Here is a 27,637-nt window from a genome sequence, read left to right as displayed (position 1 = left end):
ATGGCATCACTCATCCTGCTTTTCCCAAGGAATCCCATCCCGGCATCCCAGCACAAACCCTGCTCCACCAGCCCGTGGATGTGTCTGGGAATGAAGGACTGGCACCAGGATCAGCATCAGCCCTGCTGCTCATCACCCAGGCAGCGTTAATTAACTGCAATCAGCTCTAAGATTCATTAATAATAATAAAGATATTAATATAATATCAAGATAATGAGTAGCATAATAATATCCAGAGTTCCAGGAGCATTTGGAAGCTGTTCCCAGGCACAGGGGGATTTTTGGGATGTCCTGCAGGGCCAGGGGCTGGATTGCTGGTCCTGGTGGGTCCCTTCCAGCTCAGGAAACTCCATAATCCTAACACATTCCTGATGCTCCATCTTGAATTTTTCCTATTTTTCAATCTTGCATTTTTCCTAGGATTTGATCCTGTATCTTCCCTCTCCATCCTTAATTTATCCAAACATCTCCTGGACCACAATCTGTATTTTCAGTGTTTCTAATCCCAGCCTGGAGTGTCTTCAGCTTCAAAAACTGAGGGAAAAGCAGGGAATTATCCACAAAAATGGGCTGGAAATGCCCTGCACAGCCTGAATAATTCCATGATTCTGGGATTCTCTGACACCAAAGACTGAAAATCCTGAACAGAAACCTGAAATTTTGGACTTGATCCATCCCAAAGCACCAACCCTTCGCTCTCAGCTCTTTGTGACAACTGTGGCACAGGTGACATTTGTCCCTCTGCCCCCTTTGCTTCCCAACTCCTGTTTTATCCACAGAATCCCCAAAAATTCCAGCAAAAAACTGATGGGGAAAAAAAAGGAATTAAACAACCCCCATCTTTTTGCTTTATCAATTTTGGGAATGGATTCAGTGTCTGAGCTGGGATTAATTTGGAGCCCTGCTCCATTTCAGGGTGAGGAATCAGGACTGGGATTGCATTCCTTAGAAAATTCCCAGTGCCTGGGAAGGGACGGAGCTCAGCAAGGCCCTGCAGCTCCTTAGGATCCTTCATTTTCCCAATTTAAAAGCTCTCCTGAGCTTTACCCAAGAGCTGCTGACCCAGGGAGGAGATTTGGATCAGGAGGAAAACAATTCCCTCTGCTCCAAAGCTCCCTCCTCTGCCAGCAGGGCCTGCTTGCTTTTCCTGGGAATAAACCCCAACCCCGCCCTTCCTGATTCCAGCCTTTCCAGCCTTTCCAGGGACAGAAATGGCAATTCTGGAAGCAATTTGGGAAGGATTTTCCTGCCCTTCCACCCCCTCCTTGCCTGATCCCTGAGCTGCCCCTCCCTGCACCTGCAGGACTGGAATTCCTCCCTGGAATTCCCAGGACTGAAATCCCTTCCATCCACTCGGGAAACCTTTTCTGGTCCCTTCTGGAGTTCTGCAGGAAGCCCCAGCAGCCGCTGGAGCTGGGCAAACCTCCCATGGCCAGGAATTTATTGCAGTTGTTCCCTTTTCAGCTCCACTTCAGCTTTTGGAAGAGGGTTGGTTCCACTCTGTGATTCCAGCAATTCATGGAGGAGGTCAGGACATGCTCTTGGATCATTTTTCCCTCAGGGTGCTCCGTTATCAATCCCATTTTCCAAGCAATAAACCAGGAATTTAAGTGCAAATCACCGGGCTTCAAAGCTCAAAAAACGCTCAGAAATCCTTTGGAATATTTGCCTTAAATTCCAAAAAAATGGGAATAAAAATCCGTTTGCAGCAAATTAACAGAGGGAGCTGAAGAGGCAGAAGTCCTTGGAATTCCTGAACACAGCAGAAATTTTTGGAATTCCTAAACAAGGCAGAAATCTTTGGAATTCCTGAAGATTGGGAAGAGGATGGGATGGGATTATGTGCAAATCACTGGGCTTCAAAGATCAAAAATGCTCAGAAATCCTTTGGAATATTTGCCTTAAATCCCGAAAAAATGGGAATAAAAATCTGTTCATTCCCAGTAAATTAACAGAGGGAGCTGAACAGGCAGAAATCCTTGGAATTCCTGACCATTGGGAAGAGGATGGGATAGGGTTAAGTGGGGTTCAATGCTCAAAAATGCTCAGAAATACTTTGGAATATTTGCCTTAAATTCCCAAAAAAATGGGAATAAAAATCCGTTTGCAGCAAATTAACAGAGGGAGCTGAAGAGGCAGAAATCCTCGGAATTCCTGAACAGTGGAGCTGAACAAGTACAAAATCTTTGGAATTCCTGAAGATTGGGAAGAGGATGGGATGAGATTAAGTGCAAATCACTGAGTTTCAAAGCTCAAAAATGCACAGAAATCCTTTGGAATATTTGCCTTAAATTCCGAAAAAATGGGAATAAAAATCTGTTTGCAGCAAATTATCAGAGGGAGCTGAAGAGGCAGAAATCCTCGGAATTCCTGAACAAGCAGAAATCTCCCTGACCATTGTGAAGAGGGTGGGCCGGGGTCTGCCCAGCCTTGCCCAGCCCGGATCCGGGCTCTCCCTGCCCTTCTGCCTCTGCCCCTGCAGTGGAATTTTGGGAACGGGGGGGATTTTTGGGAGCAGGGGGCGCTGACCTGACGGGCAGGGTCCTGTCCCCCTTCCTGCGCTCCATCTCCCGCTGCGGCACCGGGTACCAGCGGAAATTCAGCTTCCAGTTGAAGCCCCCGTAGGTCATGTCCGAGCCCGCCATGTACTCGAAGGTGTCGTCGCTGATCACGTCGATGATGGGACACACCACGGTTTTCCTAGGAAAAACGGGAATTCCGGGGTTTGGGAATGGTGGGAGGGGTGGGGGGAAAATGAGGAGGGAAGGGGGAATAAAATGAGGGAGGAGGGGAAAAAAGAGGAGGGGGAAAAAAAGAGGAGGGGGAAAAAAAGAGGAGGGGGAAAAAAAGAGGAGGGGGAAAAAAAGAGGAGGGGGAAAAAAAGAGGGGAAAGGGAGAGAAAAGGGGGGAAAGGAAGGAAAAGGGGAGAAAAAAGAAGGAAAAAGGGAGAAAAAGGAAGGAAAAGGGGAGAAGGGGAAAGAGAGGGAAGGGGAGGAAAGGGGGAAAATGAGGAGGGAAGGGGGAATAAAATGAGGGAGGAGGGGGAAAAAAGAGGAGGGGAAAAAAAGAGGAGGGGGAAAAAAAGAGGAGGGGAAAAAAAGAGGAGGGGGAAAAAAAGAGGAGGGGGAAAAAACGAGGAGGGGGGAAAAAAAGAGGAGGGGGAAAAAAAGAGGAGGGGGAAAAAAAGAGGAGGGGGAAAAAAAGAGGAGGGGGAAAAAAAGAGGAGGGGGAAAAAAAGAGGAGGGGGAAAAAAAGAGGAGGGGGAAAAAAAGAGGAGGGGGAAAAAAAGAGGAGGGGGAAAAAAAGAGGAGGGGGAAAAAAAGAGGAGGGGGGAAAAAAGAGGAGGGGAAAAAACGAGGATGGAGGGGAATAATAAAATGAGAGAGAAGGGGAAAAGAAGGAGGGAAGAGGGGAAAGAAAGGGGAAAAATAGGAGAGGAAAAAGGAAAAAGGGGGAGAAGAAAAGGGGGGGAAAGGGAGAGAAAAGGGGGGAAAGGGAGAGAAAAGGGGGAAAGGGAGAGAAAAGGGGGGAAAGGGAGAGAAAAGGGGGGAAAGGGAGAGAAAAGGGGGGAAAGGGAGAGAAAAGGGGGGAAAGGGAGAGAAAAGGGGGGAAAGGGAGAGAAAAGGGGGGAAAGGGAGAGAAAAGGGGGGAAAGGGAGAGAAAAGGGGGGAAAGGGAGAGAAAAGTGGGGAAAGGTAGGGGAAGGGGAAAAAGGAGGAAAAGGGGAGAAGGGGAAAAGAGAGGAAAGGGGAGGAAGAAGGGAAAGGGAGGATAGGGGAAAAAACGGGGGGAAAGGGGGAAAATGGGGAAAGGGGGGAAAACAGGGGGAAAGGGAAGGGGGAAAAATGGAAAAGGGAAAGGGGAAAAACAGGGGAAAAGGGAAAGGGGAAAAACAGGGAAAGGAGGAGAGGGAAATGGAGGGAAAGAAGGAAAGGATAAAAGGGGGGAAAGAAAGGTAAGAAGGAAAAAAGGCGGGAAAAGGGGATGAAAAGAAGGGAAAAGGGAAAAAAAAAAGACGGGGAAAAAAAAAAAGACGGGAAAAAGCATGAACAAAGGCAAAACAAGAATAGAGAAGGAAAAATAAGAGTGCACATTTCCATGAGTTCAGGAGGTCAGAGAGAAAATGTTCCTGGTAAAAAACAGGGAGAAAACTTCCTTTGGACAGGAGAGATGCAGATCTTGGGAAAGCTGCTCCCACATTTACTTAGGAATGAGATTTTGATACAAACAGCAGCAAATCAAGAGAAGATTTACGATTATCTTCATTCCAGCTCAGCGAATCCTTTCCATTCCCATTTTCCAGCAGGCAGGGAAGGGCCTGGAGCAGAGCCGTGCCTCTGGAGCTGGGAATTCCTTACCTGTCCTCCTTGATCCTGGCCAGCAGCGGCTCCAGCCAGCCCAGGGTGCACTCGCAGTGGGCATCCAGGAATGTGATCACCTGGCCCCTGGAGGCGGCCGCCCCCCCGGAGCCGAGCCCGGATCAGCCCCGAGCGCTGCTCCATCCGCAGGATCCGCACGGGCACCTCCAGCTTCTTCACGTAATTCTCCAGGGACGCCTTCAGGAACTCTGCCAGGGTGGGGGAACGGGGGCACAGCGGGGTTTTAGGGAGGTTTTATTCCAAGGTAGTCACAGAATCTCCCTGCCTGGAGCATCTCAGGGGGGTGGGAATGAGATGGGCTTTAAGGTCCCTTCCACGCCAAACCATTCCCTGATTCCAGGATATCACAGGAATTTTAAATAGAGCACAATCAGTTCCTTGGAATAAACCAGCAACCACAAGACAAAGACACTTTGGGTAATTTGCTGCTGGTTCAACCCAAAAAAAAATGGCTTTCCCCACCGGAGCTCTTACTCAAATCCTCCTCCACCTTCTGGCACAGGGAATCATTGAGGCACTTAATGAGCAGGGAAATCCAGGGAGAAATTAGGGTTCAATTAATGCTCCATGGGGCAGAACTAAAGGATGGAGGGCTGCAGGGTTGAGTTTGCCATCAGTGCCCATCGGGCTGCTCCAGGATCCCTTCTCATTAAATTGATTCCATTTAAGGAACTCAATGGGATTCCTCTCCCAAGGAGTCCCAGTTCCACAGGCACAGTTTGCTTTTTAAAGTCCGGGGTTAAAACAGAAATGAAAAAGCAAAAACAAAAAGTGGGGAATGAAGGAAATGAAGCACAAAGAGGAGCAGTAAAGGCAGAGCTGGAATGAGATGGTCCCTTCCAACCCAAACCATCCTGAGATTCCATGGAAGTGACTTAATGGGGATAGTCAGGAAAATCTGAAACATGGAATGAGGAGGGTGGAGAGACAGGAGGGAGAGGATTGACCTCTCCAGGAATATCAAATTAACTGAGCTGATCCAGGCCTGAAGGGGCTCCAGGAGAGCTGCAGAGGGACTGGGGACAAGGGACAGAGGGACAGGACACAGGGAATGGCTCCCAGTGCCAGAGGGCAGGGCTGGGTGGGAGATTGGGAAGGGATTCCTGGCTGGGCTGGAATTCCCAGAGCAGCTGTGGCTGCCCCTGGAGCCCTGGCAGTGTCCAGGGGGACAGCTGGGATAGTGGGAGGTGAGGAGCTGGATTCCATGCCCCCTTTAAAGGTCTCCAATCCAAACCATCCCGGCATTCCATGAATTTCTCCCACACCCCGAGAGCATCCCCCTCTCCCCCCTCTGCCCCCCAGCACTGCCCCACACCCCGGGATCCCCCTGGAAGCAGAGAAGGCAGGACGGGGCCCTGTGCAGCCCCACCTCTCTCGCTGGCGTCGTCCACCAGCACGATCTCTGCCAGCAGGCGCGGCGGGGAGCGCGCGATGACGCTGTGCAGCGTGCGCAGCAGCGTGCTCCACGCCTCGTTGTGGAACACGATCACCACGCTGGTGTTGGGCAGCGCCGGCGGGTACAGCTTGCCCTTGCACCTGCGGGGACACGGGGGACACGGGGGACACGGGGGGGAGACGGGGGGGAGAGACGGGGGGGAAAACACAGGGAGACACAGGGGACACGGGGGGGACACGGGGGAGAGACATGGGGGGACACACGGGGGACACGGGGGGAACACGGGGGGGACACGGGGGGGAAAACACAGGGAGACACAGGGGACACGGGGGGGACACGGGGGAGAGACACGGGGGAGAGACACGGGGGAGAGACACGGGGGAGAGACACGGGGGAGAGACACGGGGGAGAGACACGGGGGAGAGACACGGGGGAGAGACACGGGGGAGAGACACGGGGGAGAGACACGGGGGAGAAACACGGGGGAGAAACACGGGGGAGAAACACGGGGGAGAAACACGGGGGAGAAACACGGGGGAGAAACACGGGGGAGAAACACACACGAGGGAAAGGCCAGGGAAAGGCCAGGGAAAGGCCAGGGAAAGGCCAGGGAAAGGCCAGGGAAAGGCCAGGGAAAGGCCAGGGAAAGGCCAGGGAAAGGCCAGGGAAAGGCCAGGGAAAGGCCAGGGAAAGGCCAGGGAAAGGCCAGGGAAAGGCCAGGGAAAGGCCAGGGAAAGGCCAGGGAAAGGCCAGGGAAAGGCCAGGGAAAGGCCAGGGAAAGGCCAGGGAAAGGCCAGGGAAAGGCCAGGGAAAGGCCAGGGAAAGGCAAGGAGAACACACATTAATCCCATGCACATCAAAGCCTTCAAATCCCCCTCCCAATCCCCATTTCCAGAGGCCTGTGGGAAAAGTGGGATCTCAGATTTCCTGCAGAATCTCTGGGAGAAGATACCATGGGAAGGAGGTGAGGGCCCTTCCAAGCCAGCCTGGAAATTCATCCTTGCAAAAAATATTCCTGCAAAAAAACCCTGAGTTTATTTGAGCTTTTATCCAAACTGCTCCAGCATTTCCTGCAATTCCCAGCCCCTTGAAAACAGGAGTAAAGGAAATTTTAAAAATCCTCTTTGGAACATTTTTCCTGAAATAAAATCAGTTTTCTCCTCCATCCAGGGATGTCTTGGGGGCCCCTCTGAGGCTGCCAGGGAGGAAAATCTGTTTTCCATGATTTTCACACTAATTAAGGAGCTGACAGCTCCACTTTTCCAATTATATCTCCCGATGCAAGCGGCTGCTCCGAAGGCAGCTGCAGCCCACGTGGAAAACGTGGAAGGGAGAACAAGGATTGTGCTGCTGGGAGGGGAATTTTCACATGTTCTCAGAATAAAGGAGAACTTCAGCAATCTGTGTGTGTCCATGTCCATGAAAAACATTCCAGTGCTTATGGATATTCCATGGAGTGACAGGAATTCTGGCACTGCCACCACTCACCCGTGGAATCAGAGAATCCCAGGAGGGTTTGGGATGGAAGGGACCTCAAATCCTTTCCCAGCCCAGACACATCCCACTACCCCAGGCTGCTCCAACCTGGAGCTCCAACCTGGCCCTGGACACTTCCAGGGATCCAGGGGCAGCTTCAGCTTTCCTGGGAAAGCTGTGCCAGGATCTCCCCACCCTCTGAGGAAGGAATTTTTTATCCACCACGACTTGGAGCCGGAAAACCTCCAAATCCAGTGCAGAACAAAGGGATCAGGTGTGGCTATCCCAAAAGAAACCAATTTCCCCTCCCCTGAGGGCTGAATTTCAGGAATAACAAATTTTGGTCTCACCTAAAAATCCAATCAAGAATTCCTGCCCTGACACACGGATCTGAGAGAAGGATTTTCCCAGTTAAAGGGAGTTTCCCCACAATTCCATTGCCACCCCTGCAGTGCTCCTTCCCAAGCCCTTTCCCCCCCTCCAGGATCACATCCCGGTGTTTTTTTTTCTTTGGAGAATCCCCCCAAAACTCCAGATCCATGTTTCACCCTGGCTGCTATTCCAGAAATCCCAAAGTTTCTGCACATCCCTGGACATTCCCAAGCACTGGAACACCCCCAGCAGCCAATTCCAGCTGCAATCTCCAGGAGAAAATCCAATTAGGATGCTCCAGCAATCCATGGAATGGCACTTGGAGCCTCACTCATCCAGAAAAGATTGAAGATGGATTTCTTCCCTCACTGGAGAAAATCCTTGGGAATGAAATGAGGCATTCCCTTGGTGATCTAAGATGGGTTTGAGGTTTAATCAATAGCTCCTAATTAGAGCTGGCTCTGATTAAAATCTCCAGCTTGGCCAGTTCCAACAGGGCTCTGGAAATCCAGGGACATTCCCTGACAGGAAACCCAGAATGGAACAGGAAGCAAATGGAATTCTGTGTGTGAGATCCCACTGATCAGCTGGAATGAAACCCCCAGCCCCAGGGCAGGGATACGGTGGGAGCCAGCCCTGCCTGGATACAGCAATGGCAGGGGGAACTGGGGGACCCTGAGGAGAAATCCCATTCCCACAGAACCCCACTGACTCTGGAGAGAGCTGGGAATGTTCCCCTGGAGCAGGGAAGGCTCCAGGGAGAGCTCAGAGCCCCTGGCAGGGCCTGAAGGGGCTCCAGGAGAGCTGCAGAGGGACTGGGGACAAGGCAGGGAGGGACAGGACACAGGGAATGGCTCCCAGTGCCAGAGGGCAGGGCTGGGTGGGAGATTGGGAAGGGATTCCTGGCTGGGCTGGAATTCCCAGAGCAGCTGTGGCTGCCCCTGGAGCCCTGGCAGTGCCCAGGGCCAGGCTGGAACAGTCTGGGACAGTGGGAGGTGTCCAGCATTCCTGGGATGGGATTTCAGCCCCCAGCCCATCCCCATCCCAGTTCCCCAGCATCCTCAGGACAGGATTCAGGCCCCCATCCCCATTCCCAGGATGGGATTCAGCCCCATCCCCATTCCCAGGATGGGATTTCAGCCCCATCCCCATTCCCAGGATGGATTTCAGCCCATCCCCATTCCCAGGATGGGATTTCAGCCCCATCCCCATTCCCAGGATCGGATTTCAGCCCCATCCCCATTCCCAGGATGGATTTCAGCCCCATCCCCATTCCCAGGATGGGATTTCAGCCCCATCCCCATTCCCAGGATGGGATTTCAGCCCCATCCCCATTCCCAGGATGGGATTTCAGCCCCATCCCCATTCCCAGGATCGGATTTCAGCCCCATCCCCATTCCCAGGATAGGATTTCAGCCCCATCCCCATTCCCAGGATGGGATTCAGCCCCATCCCCATTCCCAGGATGGGATTCAGCCCCATCCCCATTCCCAGGATGGGATTCAGGCCCCCAGCCCATCCCAGTTCCCCAGGACGAGATTCAGCCCCCATCCCCATTCCCAGGATGGATTTCAGCCCCATCCCCATTCCCAGGATGGATTTCAGCCCCATTCCCATTCCCAGGATGGATTTCAGCCCCATCCCCATTCCCATTCCCAGGATGGATTTCAGCCCATCCCCATTCCCAGGATGGATTTCAGCCCCATCCCCATTCCCAGGATGGATTTCAGCCCATCCCCATTCCCAGGATGGATTTCAGCCCCATTCCCATTCCCAGGATGGATTTCAGCCCCATCCCCATTCCCATTCCCAGGATGGATTTCAGCCCATCCCCATTCCCAGGATGGATTTCAGCCCATCCCCATTCCCAGGATGGATTTCAGCCCATCCCCATTCCCAGGATGGATTTCAGCCCCATCCCCATTCCCAGGATGGATTTCAGCCCCATCCCCATTCCCAGGATGGATTTCAGCCCCATCCCCATTCCCAGGATGGATTTCAGCCCCATCCCCATTCCCAGGATGGATTTCAGCCCCATCCCCATTCCCAGGATGGATTTCAGCCCATCCCCATTCCCAGGATGGATTTCAGCCCATCCCCATTCCCAGGATGGATTTCAGCCCATCCCCATTCCCAGGATGGATTTCAGCCCATCCCATTCCGGGTCTCACCCGTCCAGCCGCACGTCGGGCAGGCTGCGGTTCAGGGCGATGCGGTCGCTGGCCAGGAGGTTGAACTGGTTGATCTTGAACAGCTCCTTCATCTTCTCCTGCTCCTCCTTGGGGATCAGCACGGCCCTGCCCATCTCCCCCGGGCCCTCCTGGTTCCGGGAAATGACGGCTGGAAAACAGCACAAGGAGCTTTGAGCACCTGGGAATCGGATTTATCCTGCAGGAAGCTTTTGGTGTTCCACAAGGAATGCTGGAAATCCAACCCCCATTTTCCCTGCCCCACCAGGAGCTTTTATCCCTCTCTGGATCCAAGAACATCCAGTTCTATTCCAAGATGATTGAAGCCCCTGGATTTGTTCCTTCCCACCATCCCAGGCTGCTCCAAGCCCCATCCAAGGTGGCCTTGGACACTTCCAGGGATCCAGGGGCTGCTCTGGGCACCCTCCCAGAGAAGCTGTGGCTGCCCCTGGAGCCCTGGAATGCTCCAGGCCAGGCTTGGGATAGCAGGAGCTGTCCCTGCCCATGGAATGGGATTTAAGGTCCATTTTAACCCAAATCATTCCATAAAACACAAAGACAAACTCAGACAACACCAAAGCAGCGCTAAATCCTGCAGATCCTGGGATGTTCTCTGCTGGGAAAATCCATTTTGAGACACAAACATGAGGCCAAACTCTATAAAACAAGGAATTGACCGTTTTGGAGGGGCTGGGATTGTGAGAATTCCAGGCTTTCTGTGCTGCCAGGCACTGACCCCCAGGCAAACCCTGCACTCACCTGAGGCTGGAAAAGGCTCCCAAAATTGAGAGACAGCGCTGGGATTGTGGGGTGGGGTTTGGATAGAAGTGTGTGATGGCACAGGGTGGGAAACTCAGAGTTTGAGGGTTTAGAACACAGGAATGGATATAAAGCAGGGTGGAGGATTTAGGGCAGAGGCTGAGTCCTTCTTTTTCACCTTCTCCTCCATGGGTCTGGGTGGTGTTTTGTGACTGGGTAGAAAAATCCACATTGCAGCCAGGGGTGGTTGGGTATTGGGTTAAAAGTAAAAATAATTTAGGTGTCATTTTTAAATTGGACAGTTTGTGCTTAAAAGACCTTGTACAGAGTTAGAGACAGAGCCATTTTCCACTTTGTTAGCCAGAACTCACAGCTTGTGAGCCTGTAACACAGATAAGAATGAACAAACATCTGAGCCTGAACACAAAACTGCGAGATAAGAATGAACAAACACCTGAGCCCGACACGAAACCGCGAATCCCGAGCATCTAACGGAGAAGAAAATAAAAAAAGCAACATTTAACGTGCCCGGTGTGAGGCTCGAACCCGCGGCCCTCAGCGCTAACGAGAGCCCGCAGCTCCCAGGGCGGGGCCGGGCCGGCTCTCACCGCGCAGCGCCGGCAGCAGCGAGCGCTCCTTGCTGTCCTCACACTTGTTGCACTCGCTGAAGTAGAGCAGCAGGAACACGTCGAGCAGCACCCAGAGCAGGGACGTGGCCAGCACCACCCGGCAGTAGCCGAGCCTCCTCATGGCTCCCGGCGGGCCCGGGCGGCGGCGGCAGCGCGGGGTCACAGCCCGGCAGCGCGGGGCCGGGCGGGCGCGGGGGAGCGGCGCGCTGCGGGCACGGGAAAGGCAGACAGATTATCCCGGATTCCTGCGTATTCATCCTTCTGACAAGCGTTACTCGTTACCGAGACACTCATTTCCCTCAAATAATGATTTCAGATTGGGAATTTCTCAATATTGAATTTTTATCCTGCCAAGTATTTCGGACTCCAGCTGACGACCACCAAAGATTCCTTGGAAAAGGGCGCTGCGGTCACTGATCCCCGGGTTTGGGATCCTGCCTCAAATGGGGGCTTGGAGAACACAGCTCCAGATCCAGTTCTCCAAGGGCTGGAAAGGCTGGGAGAGCTGGGAATGTTCCCCTGGAGAAGGGAAGGCTCCAGGGAGAGCTCAGAGCCCTGCCAGGGCCTGAAGGGGCTCCAGGAGAGCTGCAGAGGGACTGGGGACAAGGGCTGGAGGGACAGGACACAGGGAATGGCTCCCAGTGCCAGAGGGCAGGGCTGGGTGGGAGATTGGGAAGGGATTCCTGGCTGGGCTGGAATTCCCAGAGCAGCTGTGGCTGCCCCTGGAGCCCTGGCAGTGCCCAGGGCCAGGCTGGAGCAGCCTGGGACAGTGGGAGGTGTCCCTGGGGATGGACTGGGATGGGATCTAAGGTCCCTTCCCACCCAAGGCATTCCAGGATTCCCTGATCTCCCCTGTGCTGCAATTGGGATTTAAAGTCTGGAATTAAGGGCTCCTCTCACCATCACCGCCTGCACTCCGTGCCCACGCTCCGTGTCCTGCTCCAGCCATGCTCCCACAGAATTCCCTCAGCACTCAACACTGGGTAATTTTCCAAGTGCCTGGAAAAGAAAAAGAGGAGAAAATCCCATCACTTTTCCATATTTCTTAAAACATAAAGACATCTCTTATAATTAAAAATCCCTCCTCAGTTCTACCCACATTTTAACTTCCTTATCCTGCCCCCCTCAGCTCCTCATTCCCAAGTGGGATCTTTCCATTTTCCATCCCATTTTAATTTTAATTCATTAACATTTTAATTCATTAACATTTTAATTCATGTTCATCTGAGCCAAAGGGATGGAAGAGCTGGAATGATTTAAATAAATTAAAGAGATGATTTATTTAATTATTCTCGCAGCATTTCTGCACTGGCTCCTCATTAATAACAATTTCCATCTGCCCTAAATACCAACCAATGGCTCTTCCTGCTGAGGGATTCCCAGGAAGCTGATTTGAAATTCCAGGAATTGCTGTTCCAGGACAACACATTCCATTTCCACAGCGGTCACGGGGAACAGTTTCATTACAGGAAAAAAATGAGGAAGAAAAAAATCAAATTTCCCAGCAAAACTGGGGATGCTCCATCCCGGGACGTGTCCAAGGTTGGGAGGGTTTGGAGCAGTCTGGGACAGGGGAAGGATTCCCTGCCCATGGAATGGGATCAGCTTTAAGGTCCCTTCACCCCAAAGCATCCCAGGATTCTGTGATTCCATAAAATCCCCTCCTCCAAACCTCCAAATGGAAGAAGCTTCCCAAAAAGATAAGATTTATTTTAACCGAAATTCAGCCTAACGAGGAATAACAATTTAACTGAAATTCAACCTAACAGTTTGCAGAAGAGGAGGAAGGGAAAAATCCTGAGCTTCTGAGCTCCCACTGCCTGGAATAAACCAAATTTTACCCCATTATCCTGCAGCAAAGCAGAGGGAAATCCCTGCCCCAAACCCTGCAGGGCTGGGAGCAGGAAAAGCAGGATTTGGGGACAGGAAACAGGAGGCAAACTGAGGAATCCGCCAGCATTTCCTAGAACTGACCCAAACAATCTGTGGGGGAAATTATGAAGGCTGCAAATCCCAGTGAATGACAACTCAAGATTCCAATCCTCGATTTGCCTTTTCCCTGGATTAAAAATCTCAGTTTTCTGCAGATATAAACAAATTGTTCAGGATTTTTTCCTGTTATCCCCACAGCCAGGCCATGCCCAGAATGACCAACATGGACCCAGAATCCATCGCTGCTCCCTGGAAACCTCTTCATTCCCTTTCCCAATATCCTTGCAAGGTAAAATAAACATGGATACAGCAAAAGCCCCAATTCTTGAGCTGTATCTTCCCACCAGTGCTGGGAATTTAATTCTTTAGTGAAATTTGGGGTAATTTATAGGCTGACAATGTGGAGATTGCAGCATCACAGGGTGGAGGTAGGAAATAAAAGTGTGTTCAAAAGAAACTCAGCAGAATTTTAGGGAATCACAGAATTCCAGACTGGTTGGGGTGGGAAGGGACATTCAGGATTATCCCATTCCACCCTCAGGGACACCCAGGCTGCTCCAGCCTGGCCCTGGGCACTGCCAGGGCTCCAGGGGCAGCCACAGCTGCTCTGGGAATTCCAGCCCAGCCAGGAATCCCTTCCCAATCTCCCACCCAGCCCTGCCCTCTGGCACTGGGAGCCATTCCCTGTGTCCTGTCCCTCCCTGCCTTGTCCCCAGTCCCTCTGCAGCTCTCCTGGAGCCCCTTCAGGCCCTGCCAGGGGCTCTGAGCTCTCCCTGGAGCCTTCCCTTCTCCAGGGGAACATTCCCAGCTCTCCCAGCCTTTCTGGCCTCATTCCAGGAGGTCAAAGCCCTTCATTCCCAAATGGGCACTTCTGTAAATCCGGCTCAGCAGAGCCCTGAGCTGCTCCTTAATCCTCTGTCACTGCTCAGGCTCATCACGAGTGAAGTGTCCTAATCCTCAGCAGGACAGGAATAACCTGGGCACGGAAATTCCCAAAGGAAATCCCACAGAAAATCAGAGGATTTGCCCAGTTTCTCACCCAGCTCTTTGACTGATTCAGCAAAGCTGGAATTCCAGAGTCCAGCTGCATCCCAGGCATGTGATTAAACCTTCCTAATTAATGCCAGAACTCCTCTGACCTCACTGTGACCTCACCAACCTGCAAGACTCCAACTTTTCTTGGCCACCTGAATTCCCAGGAATATCAAACCCGACTGCCACAGTGCTTGGATAAAGGATACAAAATCCAAATTATTACCAAGGAAGCATTGTTCCCAACCTAAATATTCCCATTCTTATGGAAAGAAACCTAACCCAGGCTGCCCAGCGCCCCCCAGTTTGTCCAGCAGATCCAGGATGGGCAACTGGGGAGCCCCAGGAGCTTTGGGATTGCTCCCAGGATTTGTTTTCCCTGCTCCAAGGGGTTCCCAGCCCCTCCAGGGGGTGCCCTGGGAGCATTCAGGAATGCATTCCCACAGGAGGATAACAAGGAAACCTCCTGTCCCCTTGTCACAGCGAAAGGATGGAGGAAGAGAACTGAAAACATCCCAAATCCAGCCTGGCTTTCCCAGAGGATGAGTCCAGCAGGTTCCCTCTGCAGCTCAGCCATGGAATCGGGATCCAGCACATCCCTGGAAATCTGTCGGTGTTTGTGCTGCTGCTCTGGCTCACCAGAGAATGAAACCCCTGGAGGGACAGGACAGGGAATGGCTCCCAGTGCCAGAGGGCAGGGCTGGGTGGGAGATTGGGAAGGGATTCCTGGCTGGGCTGGAATTCCCAGAGCAGCTGTGGCTGCCCCTGGAGCCCTGGCAGTGCCCAGGCCAGGCTGGAGCAGCCTGGGGCAGGGAGGACGATCTGCACCAACCGGGACAGAATTCCTGCTCCTCCCTCCGGACATCCCCCGGCAGCTGCAGGGAAGGATTATCCAACCTCGGGGTGGGAGAGGCTGGGGATTGTTCTCTCGGGAACCTCCAGGGAGCAGGGACACCCCAGAGATGGGAAATGATGGAATCACCCCCTGCTCCCTCTCCAGAGGTGAATTCCTGCCTTTCCTCACTGAGGCTGCTGCCAGGGACTCTTAATGAGGGTGTCTTCCAGGGAATCAAAGCTTCAAGATTAACATTTTAATTTTAAATCCTTTTTTAAATTTAAAATTTTAATTAAATTTTTTTTTTAAATTTCAATTCCTTTTTTAATTGTAATTCCTTTTAATCAAAATGACTTGATTTCCAGGGAATCAAAGTTTTGCATTGCTAATAATGCTGTTTTCCAGGGAATTAAAGCTTAAAGATTAAGCTTTTAATTTTAATTCCTTTTATAAATTTGAAATCATAATTTTTTATTATAATTCCTTTTTAAATTTTCATTTTAATTCCTTTTATAATTTTAATTCTTTTGAACCAAAACGATTTGATTTTCAGGAACCAGAGGTTTGCACTGTTGACACTGCTGTTTTCCAGGGAATTTCCTGTTTGCCATGAAGGCCAAATCCAGCACCTCTCCCACGGGAAGGATTTGGGCTGGAAGTAGGGAATTGGATCCTTGGGATGGCCTCTGCTCTGCCATGGATCCTGAGAGCAGAATTCCAGAGTTTAGGAGCAGTTCATCCAGAATTAAATCCCTGCTGGTAAATCCAAAGCACCATCTGACACTCAGGGATGCTCCTGTTCGTGAGCACCCAGCCTGCTGCAGCAGAACTGGAATTTTTAATGGAATTTTTAGGAAATTTGGAGGGAAAACCTCCCCAAAACCCCACAGCAAGAAGGGTTTGAGGCTTCCAGGACTCACCTGCTCAGGCAGAGGCACACAGGAAGTTTGCTGGGAGAAATTCCAAGCAGGAATTAAATCACTCACAAATGCATTATTCCACCTAAGAAAGGCAGGATCCTCATGCAGAATTCCCAGCTTTCCCCTCTGATAAATTAAAGGGGTTTTTCTCACAGCTGTCCTGGGATTCACCACAAAAAAAAATTGGCCAGGAGGGTTTGAAACTCCCCCTTTCCAATATGAAACTGCATTTTAGGGCCACACTGATCCAAGCAAATCTGAATATATAATACACCCTGCAAAAAAATCATCCTTTAATTCTATGAGCAGCTCATTAATTCATGGATAAGGAAGAACTTTTAATGCCAGAACTGTCAAACTCCAAGATCAATCCAGGAAAGCTCTTGCACATTTAGGAAGGAATAAAAATAGGGGGAAATAAAAGGAAAAAAAGGAATCAGGTACCTTAGTCAGAGGCACGCAGTGTTTTGTGTTTTAAGAATTCAGTTTTTCCTGCCTCTCTCCTCTCCTGATATTTATTAATAGCCCCATTCTTCCCTTGGGAATTCATTCCCATGACTCAGGAATTCAAGTGGAAAAGCCTCATTAATTCCTCTCATCCCACATCTCGGGAGGAGAACCTGCCCTGGCTCTGGGGGCTTTGCTCAGCCCACACAATTCCAGGCCCCCCAATTCCATCACACCACATTCCCAACAGCTCCAGAGGCAGCCAGCCTGGAAAAGGGGGGGAATTTGGGAAGAGTTTACCTGGGTTTATTCCCTCCTTTAGAGTCCTGGAGCTGTGCTGCTGCCAAGCACTGCAAACCTGCAGACAATTAAAATAAAGGTTTTTAAAAGCCCCTAAATGTTAATGGAATATCACAGACCCATGGAATGGTGTGGGTGGGAAGGGACATTAATCCAGGGCAGGGACAGCTGCCACCATCCCTGGGTGCTCCAAGCTTATCCCACCCGGCCTTGGACACTTCCAGGGATGGAGCAGCCACAGATCCTCTGGAACAACCAAAATATTGGGAATTAACTCCCAGTTCTCACAAGGCAACTCCTTTTCCTATGTGTTAAAAGCTCAAAATCCTCCTCCTGCTCCTTTTTCCAGGTTTTTCCCTCAAGCACAGCCCACCTGTAAAAGCAAATACACGGGAAGGAGGATTTCACTCATGAACTTCCCAAATTCCACATTCCCAGCCAGCCCTGGCATCTCCCATTCCCAAACTTCCACCTTTCCCAGGATTTCTGCCCTTGGAACAGCCTCATCCAGGCGGAGCAGCAGCCAGAGCTGCCTCTGCTCATTCCCATTCCAGAGCCGGGAATTCTCCCACCTTCCAGGGAAATGAAAGGACTCCAGGGGCACTGACAGATCCACCTGCAGGAGCTTTCCAGCTCCTCCAACACAAGGACATGCTGGAGAAAGCCAGAGTGGCCCATGGAGCAGGGAAATCAGGGAATGGTCACATTCCCGAGGCTGCCGGGGCTCCAGGGGGGCATTGCTGGGGTGCCCGGCCAGGGGTTGGATCAGCGATCCTGGGGATCCCTTCCAGCTGGGACATTCCAGGATTCTGGGATCTCAGGAAGGGAGCAGGGGGTGGCCCCACAGAGCTGTGCCCAAGCAGAATTCCCTCACTTTTCCCCATCCAAGAAATCAGGGAAGAACCCGAATTTCTGAGCACCAAACGCCAAGAAATTGTTTAAATCCTGCTCGCTCCAGCATCAAACTCATCCCCACAAAGGGACTGGAATCCCCTCTGTCCGTTCCTGGTTTATTTTTGCATCCTCTCCTGGTTTTTGAGGGAAGCAGATTTGTTGGGATTGATCAGCTCTCACTGTGTGGATTTCAAAATAAACCATAAAAAACCCCAAAGCCATTTTCCCATCTCCATAGAAGTGCAGCCACGAGGAGCTCAATTCTCCCACATCTCCAGGCAAAGTTTTCCTTGGATTCGCCCCACGGGCAAAACCCTCTGGAATTTTCTGACTTAAAAAAAATAAAGGAGAGATTCCCAATTCCTTATTTCCAGGCAATTCCGCTTTTCCTTCATGAGCTGCCAGCCCCCAGCAGGGTTTGATTCCCGTATTCCCACATTCTGCAAACCCAAAATTCCATTAAACATTAAACAATGTTTAATCCCATTAAACAGTGGGATGGAGAAAGCAACCCCATCCCACTGCACACATTCCCACATTTAAACCAGCCCGAATTCTCCTGTGGAATGGGCTCTGGGGGTGCAGATGGTGGGAAGAGCTCTGGCACCTCCCATTCCCAAAAAAACCCGGGAGCTGTTTCTGGAGCAGGTGGGAAGAACGTGGGAACGGACAGAAAACCCCAGAACCGAGTGGGATCACATCCCCCCCTCCCAGCTTCATTTGGGGGGAAAAAAGCAGATTTTTCCATTAAAAAACCAGGTTTTTACATGAGAAAAGCAGATCTTTACCCAAAAAGCAGATTTTTAGACAAGAAAATCACTCTTTTTTTGCACAAGAAAAGCAGTTTTTTAGACAGGAAAATCCCTTTTTTTCCACGAGCAGTTTTTAACCACAATAAAAGGAGAGTTTTACTAAAAAAATGCGGTTTTTACACAAAAAAAAAGCAGATTTTTACCCAAAAAAGGGGGGGTTTTACTCAAGAAAATGAGGTTTTTACACAAGAAAACCAGATTTTTACACTGGTATTTTCCTAGATGTGGTTTCATTGATAACACACAAAACACCAAATGTGCATCACAAGAGGAAAATTTTAAATATACCAAAAAACGCCTTAAAAACACCTAAATATGACCTAAAAGCACCTAAAAAAAATCCCTAAATATACTTTATAACACCTTAAAACCTGAAGTTTTAAGGCCTCACCTCCCCTTCAAAGGCCAGCAGCCACCAAGAGTTAAAATAATCTTTGCCTCCATCATTCCCAGCGTGCTTTAATCTCCCATTAATCTTTCCTCCCGCTATTCCCAGCGTCCAAATAAATTCCAGTCGTTATTTTCCGACAAAAAAACGGCTTTTAGCGGTTTTTATTTTCTCTCTATTCACCCAGACTGATTCAATTTCTAATGGAAAAATGGAAAATAAACTTGAATTTCGGGAGCGGCTTTTCCCCGAATCCTGGGAAAGCAGCTGGCATCCCAACTTTAGGATTTTCTAGGAAAATCCCAGCTTTTAACAGCCGTGCCAAATCCCATTTCCAGCAGTCCGGGCTGCTCCTATCCTTATTGCCGTGCGGGAGGAATTTAAGTGAAATTTAGAGGGAATTTAAATTAAAAGATTCAGCGCATCCCGCTCGGGAAAAACAGCCGGGAAAAACGGGAATCAGCCAGGCTGAGGCGCTTCCAGGGAAACCTGCGGCGGGAATAGCCCCGGACGCGATTCCAGGGAATCCTGACAGCCTAAAACATCATTCCAGGGAATCCTGACAGTCTAAACCATCATTCCAGGGAATCCTGACAGCCTAAACCATCATTCCAGGGAAACCTGACAGCCTAAAACATCATTCCAGGGAATCCTGACAGTCTAAACCATCATTCCAGGGAAACCTGCGGCGGGAATAGCCCCGGACGCGATTCCAGGGAATCCTGGCAGCCCAAAGCGCTATTCCAAGGAATCCTGTCAGCCCAGAATTCCAGGGAATCTACGGCTGAAATCCACAGTCCAAAACATTATTCCAGGGAATCCTGCTATTCCAGGGAATCCTGACAGCCCACAACGCTTTTCCAGGGAAACCTCTGGTTGAAATCCACAACCCCAAACGTTATTCCAGGGAATGCCGAGAGCCCAGAGCGCTATTCCAGGAAAACCCATGGATGGAATGGATAAAACGCCGCTCCGTCCTACCATAAGCAGCCAACGCGGTGTTCCAGGGATCTTCGGATCCTCCCCCAGCGGAGCCGGCGGCGCTTCCCGGAGAGCTCCCGGCGCCGGGACTGGGTCAGGGCCGGTCACACCTCGCTGGCCCAGCCCGGCTGAGCCCGGATTAAGCAAAGCTCCCTGCAAAGGCGGGATCGGGGAGAGCGGAGCCGGGAGCGACGGGATCCAGAGGGAGAGAGGAGCCGGGAGCGAGGGGAGCCCCCGGGAGAGCGGAGCCGGGGCTGGAGGAGCGGCAGGAGCCCGGCACGGCTCCCCCGGCCTCACCTGCGGCGGAGCCCCGAGCTCAGAACCGGCCCGGGGGGTTCAGCATCACCCGGGGATGCAGCCCCTCCCGTCCGGGGGCTCAGCAGGGCCCGGGGGGCTCAGTCCCGTCACTCCGGGGGCTCAGCAGTGTCCTGGAGGGTCCAGCACCTGCAGTCCGGGGGTTCGGCAGTGTCCAGGGGGGTCCAGCAGCGTCCTGCACCTCCAGTCCAGGGGCTCAGCAGTGTCCGAGGCGGCTCAGCACCACCGGGGGTTCAGCCCCGTCAGTCCGGGGACTCAGCAGCGTGCGGTGGTCTCAGCCCCGTCAGTCCTGGAGGGGTCTCAGCAGCATCCGGGGCGATCTCAGCCTCTGGCGGGGGCTCGGCGCGGAGCCGCCGCCCTCCTCCTCCTCCTCATGGCCGGGGCTGAGCGCGGGGAGCGGCGGGAGCGGCGGGAGCGGCCCCGCCTCGGCCGCAATGGCCGCGGTGCTGCGGCTGGGCCCGGGAACGGCGGGAGAGACACGAGAGACACGGGAGAGACACGGGAGAGCGAGGGAGGGATGAGGAGAGAGGGAGGGAGGGAGGGAGGGAGAGGGAGGGATGAGGAGAGAGGGAGGGATGAGGGAGGAAGGGCCGGGCAGGTGGCGGGGGCGGCCCCGGCCTCACGAATGGCTCACAGGGAGGGAAGGGGCGGAGGCGGCGCGGGAGGAGAGGCGGGGATGGGGAGAGGATCGGGGGCCGGGATGGGGACCCAGGGGAGCAGAGGAGAGCAGGGATGCTGAGGGGATCGGGGGCCGGGATGGGGGCCCAGGGGAGCGGAGGAAGGCGGGCATGAAGAGGGGATCGGGGCTGAGGGGAGCGGAGGAGAGCAGGGATGCTGAGGGGATCGGGGGCCGGGATAGGGACCGAGAGGAGCGGAGGAAGGCGGTGACACTGAGGGGATGGGGAAATGTGGGATGGGGACTGAGGGGAGCAGGGGAGGGCTGGAGGGGCCGAGGAGAGCAGGGAATGCCCAAGGAATGCCCGGGGGAGCAGGGAATGCCCAGGGCAGCGCAGGGAATGCCCGGGGGGAGCACAGGGAATGCCCGGGGGGAGCACAGGGAATGCCCGGGGGGAGCACAGGGAATGCCCGGGGGGAGCACAGGGAATGCCCAGGGGGAGCGCAGGGAATGCCCAGGGGGAGCGCAGGGAATGCCCAGGGGGAGCACAGGGAATGCCCAGGGGGAGCACAGGGAATGCCCAGGGGGAGCGCAGGGAATGCCCAGGGGGAGCACAGGGAATGCCAGGGGGGAGCACAGGGAATGCCCAGGGGGAGCACAGGGAATGCCAGGGGGAGCGCAGGGAATGCCCGGGGGGAGCACAGGGAATGCCAGGGGGGAGCACAGGGAATGCCCGGGGGAGCACAGGGAATGCCCAGGGGGAGCGCAGGGAATGCCAGGGGGAGCACAGGGAATGCCAGGGGGGAGCACAGGGAATGCCCGGGGGAGCACAGGGAATGCCCAGGGGGAGCACAGGGAATGCCAGGGGGAGCACAGGGAATGCCAGGGGGGAGCACAGGGAATGCCCGGGGGAGCACAGGGAATGCCAGGGGGGAGCACAGGGAATGCCCAGGGGGAGCAGGGAATGCCCGGGGGGAGAGCAGGGAATGCCCGGGGGGAGAGCAGGGAATACCCAGGGGGAGAGCAGGGAATGCCCAGGGGGAGCACAGGGAATGCCCGGGGGGAGCACAGGGAATGCCCGGGGGGAGCACAGGGAATGCCCGGGGGGAGCACAGGGAATGATTTGTGGATAAATCCCAGAATCCTGGAATGGTTTGGGTTGGAAAGGGCATTAAATCCCATCCCAGTCCATCCAGGGTCAGCTCCCACTGTCCCAGGCTGCTCCAGCCTGGCCCTGGGCACTGCCAGGGCTCCAGGGGCAGCCACAGCTGCTCTGGGAATTCCAGCCGAGCCAGGAATCCCTTCCCAATCTCCCACCCAGCCCTGCCCTCTGGCACTGGGAGCCATTCCCTGTGTCCTGTCCCTCCCTGCCTTGTCCCCAGTCCCTCTGCAGCTCTCCTGGAGCCCCTTCAGGCCCTGCCAGGGGCTCTGAGCTCTCCCTGGAGCCTTCCCTTCTCCAGGGGAACATTCCCAGCTCTCCCAGCCCGGCTCCAGGGAGGTTTTCCTTGGATCCAGGGGTCCCTGCACTCCTCTCCCTCTCCCGTCTGTCTGGCAGTGCCAGAAACTCCGGACTCCCCACATTTGGTTGTTGGTTTAGCAATAAATGGATTTATTTTTAATGAACACCAAACGCTCAAACAGAAACGCTTTGACACGAGAAACCTCCCGGCACTCTGGATTTTGTTCCTCATCCAAAAAAGAAGCAATAAAAACGTTTTTCTCCTTAAAAAAATAATTAATTAAAACATTTCCCCCTAAAAATTGAGCAATAAAAACATTTTTCCCTTTAAAGATTAAGTCATAAGAACCTTTCCTTCCTTATGAAATAAGCAATAAAAGCATTTTTCTCTATAAAACTAGCAATTAAAGTATTTTTCCATAAAAAAGGAATAAAAGCATTTTTGCCTCGATAAAATCAGCAATAAAATAATTTTTTCCTTTATAAAATAAGGACTAAAAGCTTTTTTCTTCATAAAATAAGGAATAAATCCTTTATTTTCCTTCATAAAATGGGCCATAAAAGGATTTTTCCCCTTTATAAAATAAGCAATAAAAGCATTTTTTCGTGTATAAAATAAGCAATAAAGGCTTTTTTCCCCTTATTTAAATATTTAATAAATTACTTAGGGGCCTCTTTCCCTTCCCAACACATCCTGAAAAATTCCTGAGGGTTTTTCCAGTCCCTGCGGGGTGCTGGGAGCAGGTGCTCCATGGAGGTGAAAGGATTCCAAGGATTCCAGCATTCCCTGCATCCCTGAGGACGAGCCAGGGATTCCTCTGCATTGCAGCTGCGGCCCTGCCCGGCATCCAGCCCTGCCTGGGAAGGGAGGGAGGAGAATTCCCGAGAATTCCCGGGAAATCCCGGAATTCCCGGAGAGCCTCCCTGCCCTCCCCACACCAATCCTGGCGGGGAGGGCTCTGCTCCAACCCCAATCCCGGGAAATCCCAGTGCAGGGAGTGCGGCACCGTTCAAACCATCCCCAAACCCAGGGAAAACCACAAATTCCATGAGAGAATTGGGAATTTCATCCCAACCCCACCCCTTTGGAAGAGCAGCAGGAAAATCCTTCTGTTTTACTCATGGAAGGGCTTGGAAAAATCCTGGAATGAGCTGAGCTTTGAGAGCCCTTCCAAAACATTCCAAGACTTTGGGATGCCAGGACACCACTTCTGTGTCTGGGAGCAAAAAGATCTTTAAATTCCTGGTTTTTCCAGGATGGAAAAAGAAAAGTTTTAGTTGGGAAAAGAAATTCCCACCTAAAAAAGCCTTGGATGAGTGGGGATGGGGAATGGATTTTGTACAGAAGCAAAAAATCCAAGTTTTGCTGGAATTTAAAACTTCCAGCAAAAAATTTTAAATATTCCAAAAAAAAAAAAAAAAAAAAAAAAAAAAAAAAAAAATCCCTTTTGATTGTGTGCAAGAAAGTTCCATGGAGCCTTTGGGAACAGCAAGGAAAGAACAATAAACTCCAAAATTAGCTGGAAAATGCTAATTAAAAATGCTAATTTTTAAGCCTGGCAGAACATTTCCTCTAATTCCAGATTCCCACATGCCAGGCTCCAACATAATTCCAGGATTTAGGATTCATTCATTTTTCATATCTGTGTGAATCCATGGCCAATCCACAACAAAGGAAACCAGGAGAAAATGGGGAGAGAGAAGGAGGTGCCCAAGCCCTGGAAAGGTTCCTCCCCTTTCCCTCATATTCTCTGGGAATTTTGTTCCTCCTCTCTCCCAAAGAGAACTTCCCATCCCAGCTGGAGATGTGAAAATTTTTTTAAAAATGAAAATACAGGAAATAAATAAATAAATAAAAGTAAAGTTTTAAAAAGGAAAAAATATAGGGAAAATAAAGATAGGAAAATATTCTTTGCACATTTTAACTTCCATTTAAATGCTCAAAATGTGTGGGAAAGAGCCAGGTTTGCACCTGAGGAGGTTCCTGCATTCCCCGATTTCCCTGTGGAGTCACCATTGTCCCCTTTCCCCAGTTTTCCAAGAAATGGAAGAAACTCTGGGAATAAAAGCAGGAGATTGGGAAAAATCCCCAGCATGGACCGGTGCTCCAGAGGATTTCAGAATTCCCTGCCCAAAGAGCTGAAAATCCAACTGTTCCCAAAACCCGGGAGGTTTTTCTGGATTTGGGAAGCAGCAGCAGCTCCCTCCTGGAGAAGGGCCTGGATCAGGCCCTGGCAGCTCCTCCTGAGAGCCCAGAGAGCCTCTCCCATCCCATTCCAACATTCAGTTCATTATAAATTCACAGATCCCACCTTTCCTTTCCCAGTGCCCTTCCAGGAGCAGGAATTCTGCTCCAGGATCTCCTGGGCCAGGTAGCAAAGCCAGGCCTAACTCAGAGCTCTGTTTTATCTAAGCCAGGCTCAACCTCCAGCCTCGTTTCCCCTTTTCCCAAGGCTCTTCCCACCCCAGGACACCTGGATCTGCTATCCAGGGGGTGGGAAGGGCTGATCCCAGCACCTGGATTTGGGATTTCATTCCCAAATCCCAAAGAGACCACTCCGTCCTCCTAAAATATTCATATAAAGCAAATCCCTCATTCCTTATCCATGGCAAACGTGGATGAGCACCGTTCCCTAGGAAAACTCTTCCATTTCCCAGGAAAACTGTTCTATTCCCTAGGAAAACTGTTCTATTCCCTAGGAAAACTCTTCCATTTCCCAGGAAAACTGTTCTATTCCCTAGGAAAACTGTTCTATTCCCTAGGAAAACTGTTCTATTCCCTAGGAAAGCTCTTGCATTTCCCAGGAAAACTGTTCAGTTGTCCAGGAAAAGGATGGGATGGCACTGGCCGATTCATTTTAATTGTGGTTTAATTGGAATTTAATTGGAATTGGAACCAAAGTGAAAATGTAGGGAAAAAAAATAAAAACAGGGAAAAATCAAAGCTGCCAGGGTTCCAAAATTTCCCTGTGGAGATTCCCAGGTTTCTGTCAGGCATTGGGATTCCCGGGATTATTCCCACAGTGAGGTGTGGTGGCTGCAGGAGCTCCCTGCCAGCCCGGGATAGTGGCAGGAATCCCTGCCCATGGAAAGGGTGGAACAGCACGGGATTTACAGCCCCTGCCAAGCCCAAAGCATTCCATGGGCTGTGATTCCAGCCGTGCAATTCCTGGGAATCTGAGGCTCAAGGAGAGCAGAGCTCTGTGGTAACAGCGAGCCAGGCCAGTGCCCCTGGATTTCAGGGATTTGTGCTCTTGGAAAAGGGAAGCGGGGGGGAAGGGGCTGCCCGGAGCCCGTCCCGGTTCCCAAGCTTGTTCCCGTGTCCCGGTGCTGTATCCCAGTGTCCCTGTATCCCTGTATCCCTGTATCCCGGTGTCCCGGTGTCCCTGTATCCCTGTATCCCGGTACCCCTGTATCCCAGTATCCCAGTGTCCCTGTATCCCTGTATCCTGGTATCCCGGTATCCCGGTATCCCAGTGTCCCTGTATCCCTGTGTCCCGGTGTCCCGTTATCCCTGTATCCCGGTATCCCGGTATCCCTGTGTCCCGGTGTCCCTGTATCCCTGGATCCCGGTGTCCCTGTATCCCTGGATCCCGTTATCCCTGTATCCCGGTATCCCTGTATCCCAGTGTCCCGGTGTCCCTGGATCCCGGTATCCCTGTATCCCTGTATCCCTGGATCCCTGGATCCCTGGATCCCTGGATCCCGGTATCCCTGTATCCCTGTATCCCGGTGTCCCTGTATCCCTGTATCCCGGTATCCCGGTGTCCCTGTATCCCGGTGTCCCTGTATCCCTGTATCCCTGTATCCCGGTATCCCGGTGTCCCTGTATCCCGGTGTCCCTGTATCCCGGTGTCCTCGCTGTCACTAGGTGTCACTGCTCTCCCGGCAATCCCGGCCCCGCTCCGCATCCCGGGATACGGGGCCGAGTGGGACACCGGGAATCGGGAAACAGGGCCGGGATGTGTGGGACAGGGAATGGGACCGGGATGTGTGGGACAGGGATGAGGGAATGGGACCGGGATGTGTGGGACAGGGAGGAGGGAACAGGAGCCTTCCTGCTTCCAATTTTTCCTCTCAAAATTTAGGCATGGGGGTTTTCTGTCCTAATTTAGGGATAAGATTCTTCCTGCCATAATGTAGGGATGGGATTTTTCCTGCCATAATTTAGGGATGGGATTTTTCCTGCCATAATGTAGGGATGGGATTGTTCCTGCCATAATTTAGGGATGGGAAGCATTTTCCCACGGAGCTGCCAAGAGCCGGGAGGTGAAGAGCTCAAGGACAGAGCTTGACCCACGTGCCTGCTGAGAAGAGAGAGAACCACGCTCCAAATGGGAATCGTGCGGAGTTCCAAGAGCTCTTCCAGCTTTTCCTCTGGCTGCAGGAACTGCCAGCACTCCCTTGGCTCGCTAGGATCAATCCCATCCTTTTCTTCCAGCGGGAAAACAAAATGTTCCCATCGGATGAGAGAGGCAGGGCCAGCAGGGTGAGAGGCTCCGGGCAGCGAGGGGACACCGTGGGGGCATTGTCACCCGTGAAGGTGACACAGGGGTGCAGGGGACAGGACAGGTGACATCCACGATCCAATTCATCACGGAATCATGGAATGGCTTCGTTGGGAAAGCCCCCCCAAGGTCATCGAGTCCGAAATTCCCCAGCACTGAGTCCCAAGTGCCACCCCGAGCCACCACCCCAGGATGAATCAGCTGGAAGGGGTTTGGAAAACGTCCTTTCCCCAGGGCTTGGCCTCTGCACAGGGTCATTCCCAGGAGGAGCATCCCAGGAAACCCCCAGGGTCACCACACCCCTGTGGGCAGGGATTGTCCCAGCCCCACTGACCCCACACGGATCCCACACGGATCCCACACGGATCCCACACGGATCCCACACAGATCCCACACGGATCCCACACGGATCCCTGGGGATGTTTGGGATGATCCCACATGGATCCCTGGGGCTGTTTGGGATGATCCCATCTCCACTCGGGAAGGACAGCGCAGGGTTAAGCCCGGCCGCAGCTCCCAGCTCTCATCCACATTCTCCTCCGGGAAATCTCCCCAGTCATGGCTCGGCCGGAGCTCGGCTGTGCTGCCCATCCCTGGGAATGCCAGGGAGCTGGAATGTCGGGATTCACACCCAACCCCCGGCTCTGGCTGCCGGGAGCTGCTGCCACCCTCCAGTTATTCCCCAACCTCCAAAATCATCCATGGGAAACTGCTCCAGGAGCAGCCCCAGGCTGGGCGCTCCCCTGAGCTGAGGGGATGAGAATTCCCAACAATTCCAGGCCCTTGGGAAGAGTCCGCAGGGATGGGCAGCGGGACGCAGGGTGCGCCGTCCCCAGGGTCACCCCCGGCTGTCACCTCCCCTTGGGCACCGCCCCGGCGCACACGGGAAGGCTCCAAAACACTTGGAGCTGGATATTCCATGGAAACGGAGCTGGGGGAACTTTGGGAACGGGGGATTCCATCTCCCAAGGGCTGCTCCGGCTCTCCCCGCAGCGCCCA

At 52.4% G+C, this 27,637-nt stretch overlaps 1 protein-coding gene across 1 annotated transcript in view; it reads right to left on the bottom strand.

The window, feature by feature from the left end:
* The window catches only part of GALNT13 (polypeptide N-acetylgalactosaminyltransferase 13), a 42,940-nt gene extending 22,461 nt beyond the window's left edge, over positions 1-20,479 (bottom strand). The window contains 8 exon segments of the mRNA XM_063401066.1: positions 2,530-2,700; positions 4,358-4,461; positions 4,463-4,566; positions 5,748-5,914; positions 9,794-9,962; positions 11,179-11,405; positions 12,100-12,198; positions 19,741-20,479. Coding sequence (XP_063257136.1) covers positions 2,530-2,700; positions 4,358-4,461; positions 4,463-4,566; positions 5,748-5,914; positions 9,794-9,962; positions 11,179-11,320 — 857 coding nt within the window. The 5' untranslated portion in view covers positions 11,321-11,405; positions 12,100-12,198; positions 19,741-20,479.
* Between the last annotated feature and the right edge of the window lie 7,158 nt (positions 20,480-27,637).

Source organism: Prinia subflava, chromosome 6 (assembly GCF_021018805.1).
Source record: "Prinia subflava isolate CZ2003 ecotype Zambia chromosome 6, Cam_Psub_1.2, whole genome shotgun sequence".
NCBI lineage: Eukaryota > Metazoa > Chordata > Aves > Passeriformes > Cisticolidae > Prinia > Prinia subflava.
This window is presented reverse-complemented; position numbering and strand designations above follow the sequence as displayed.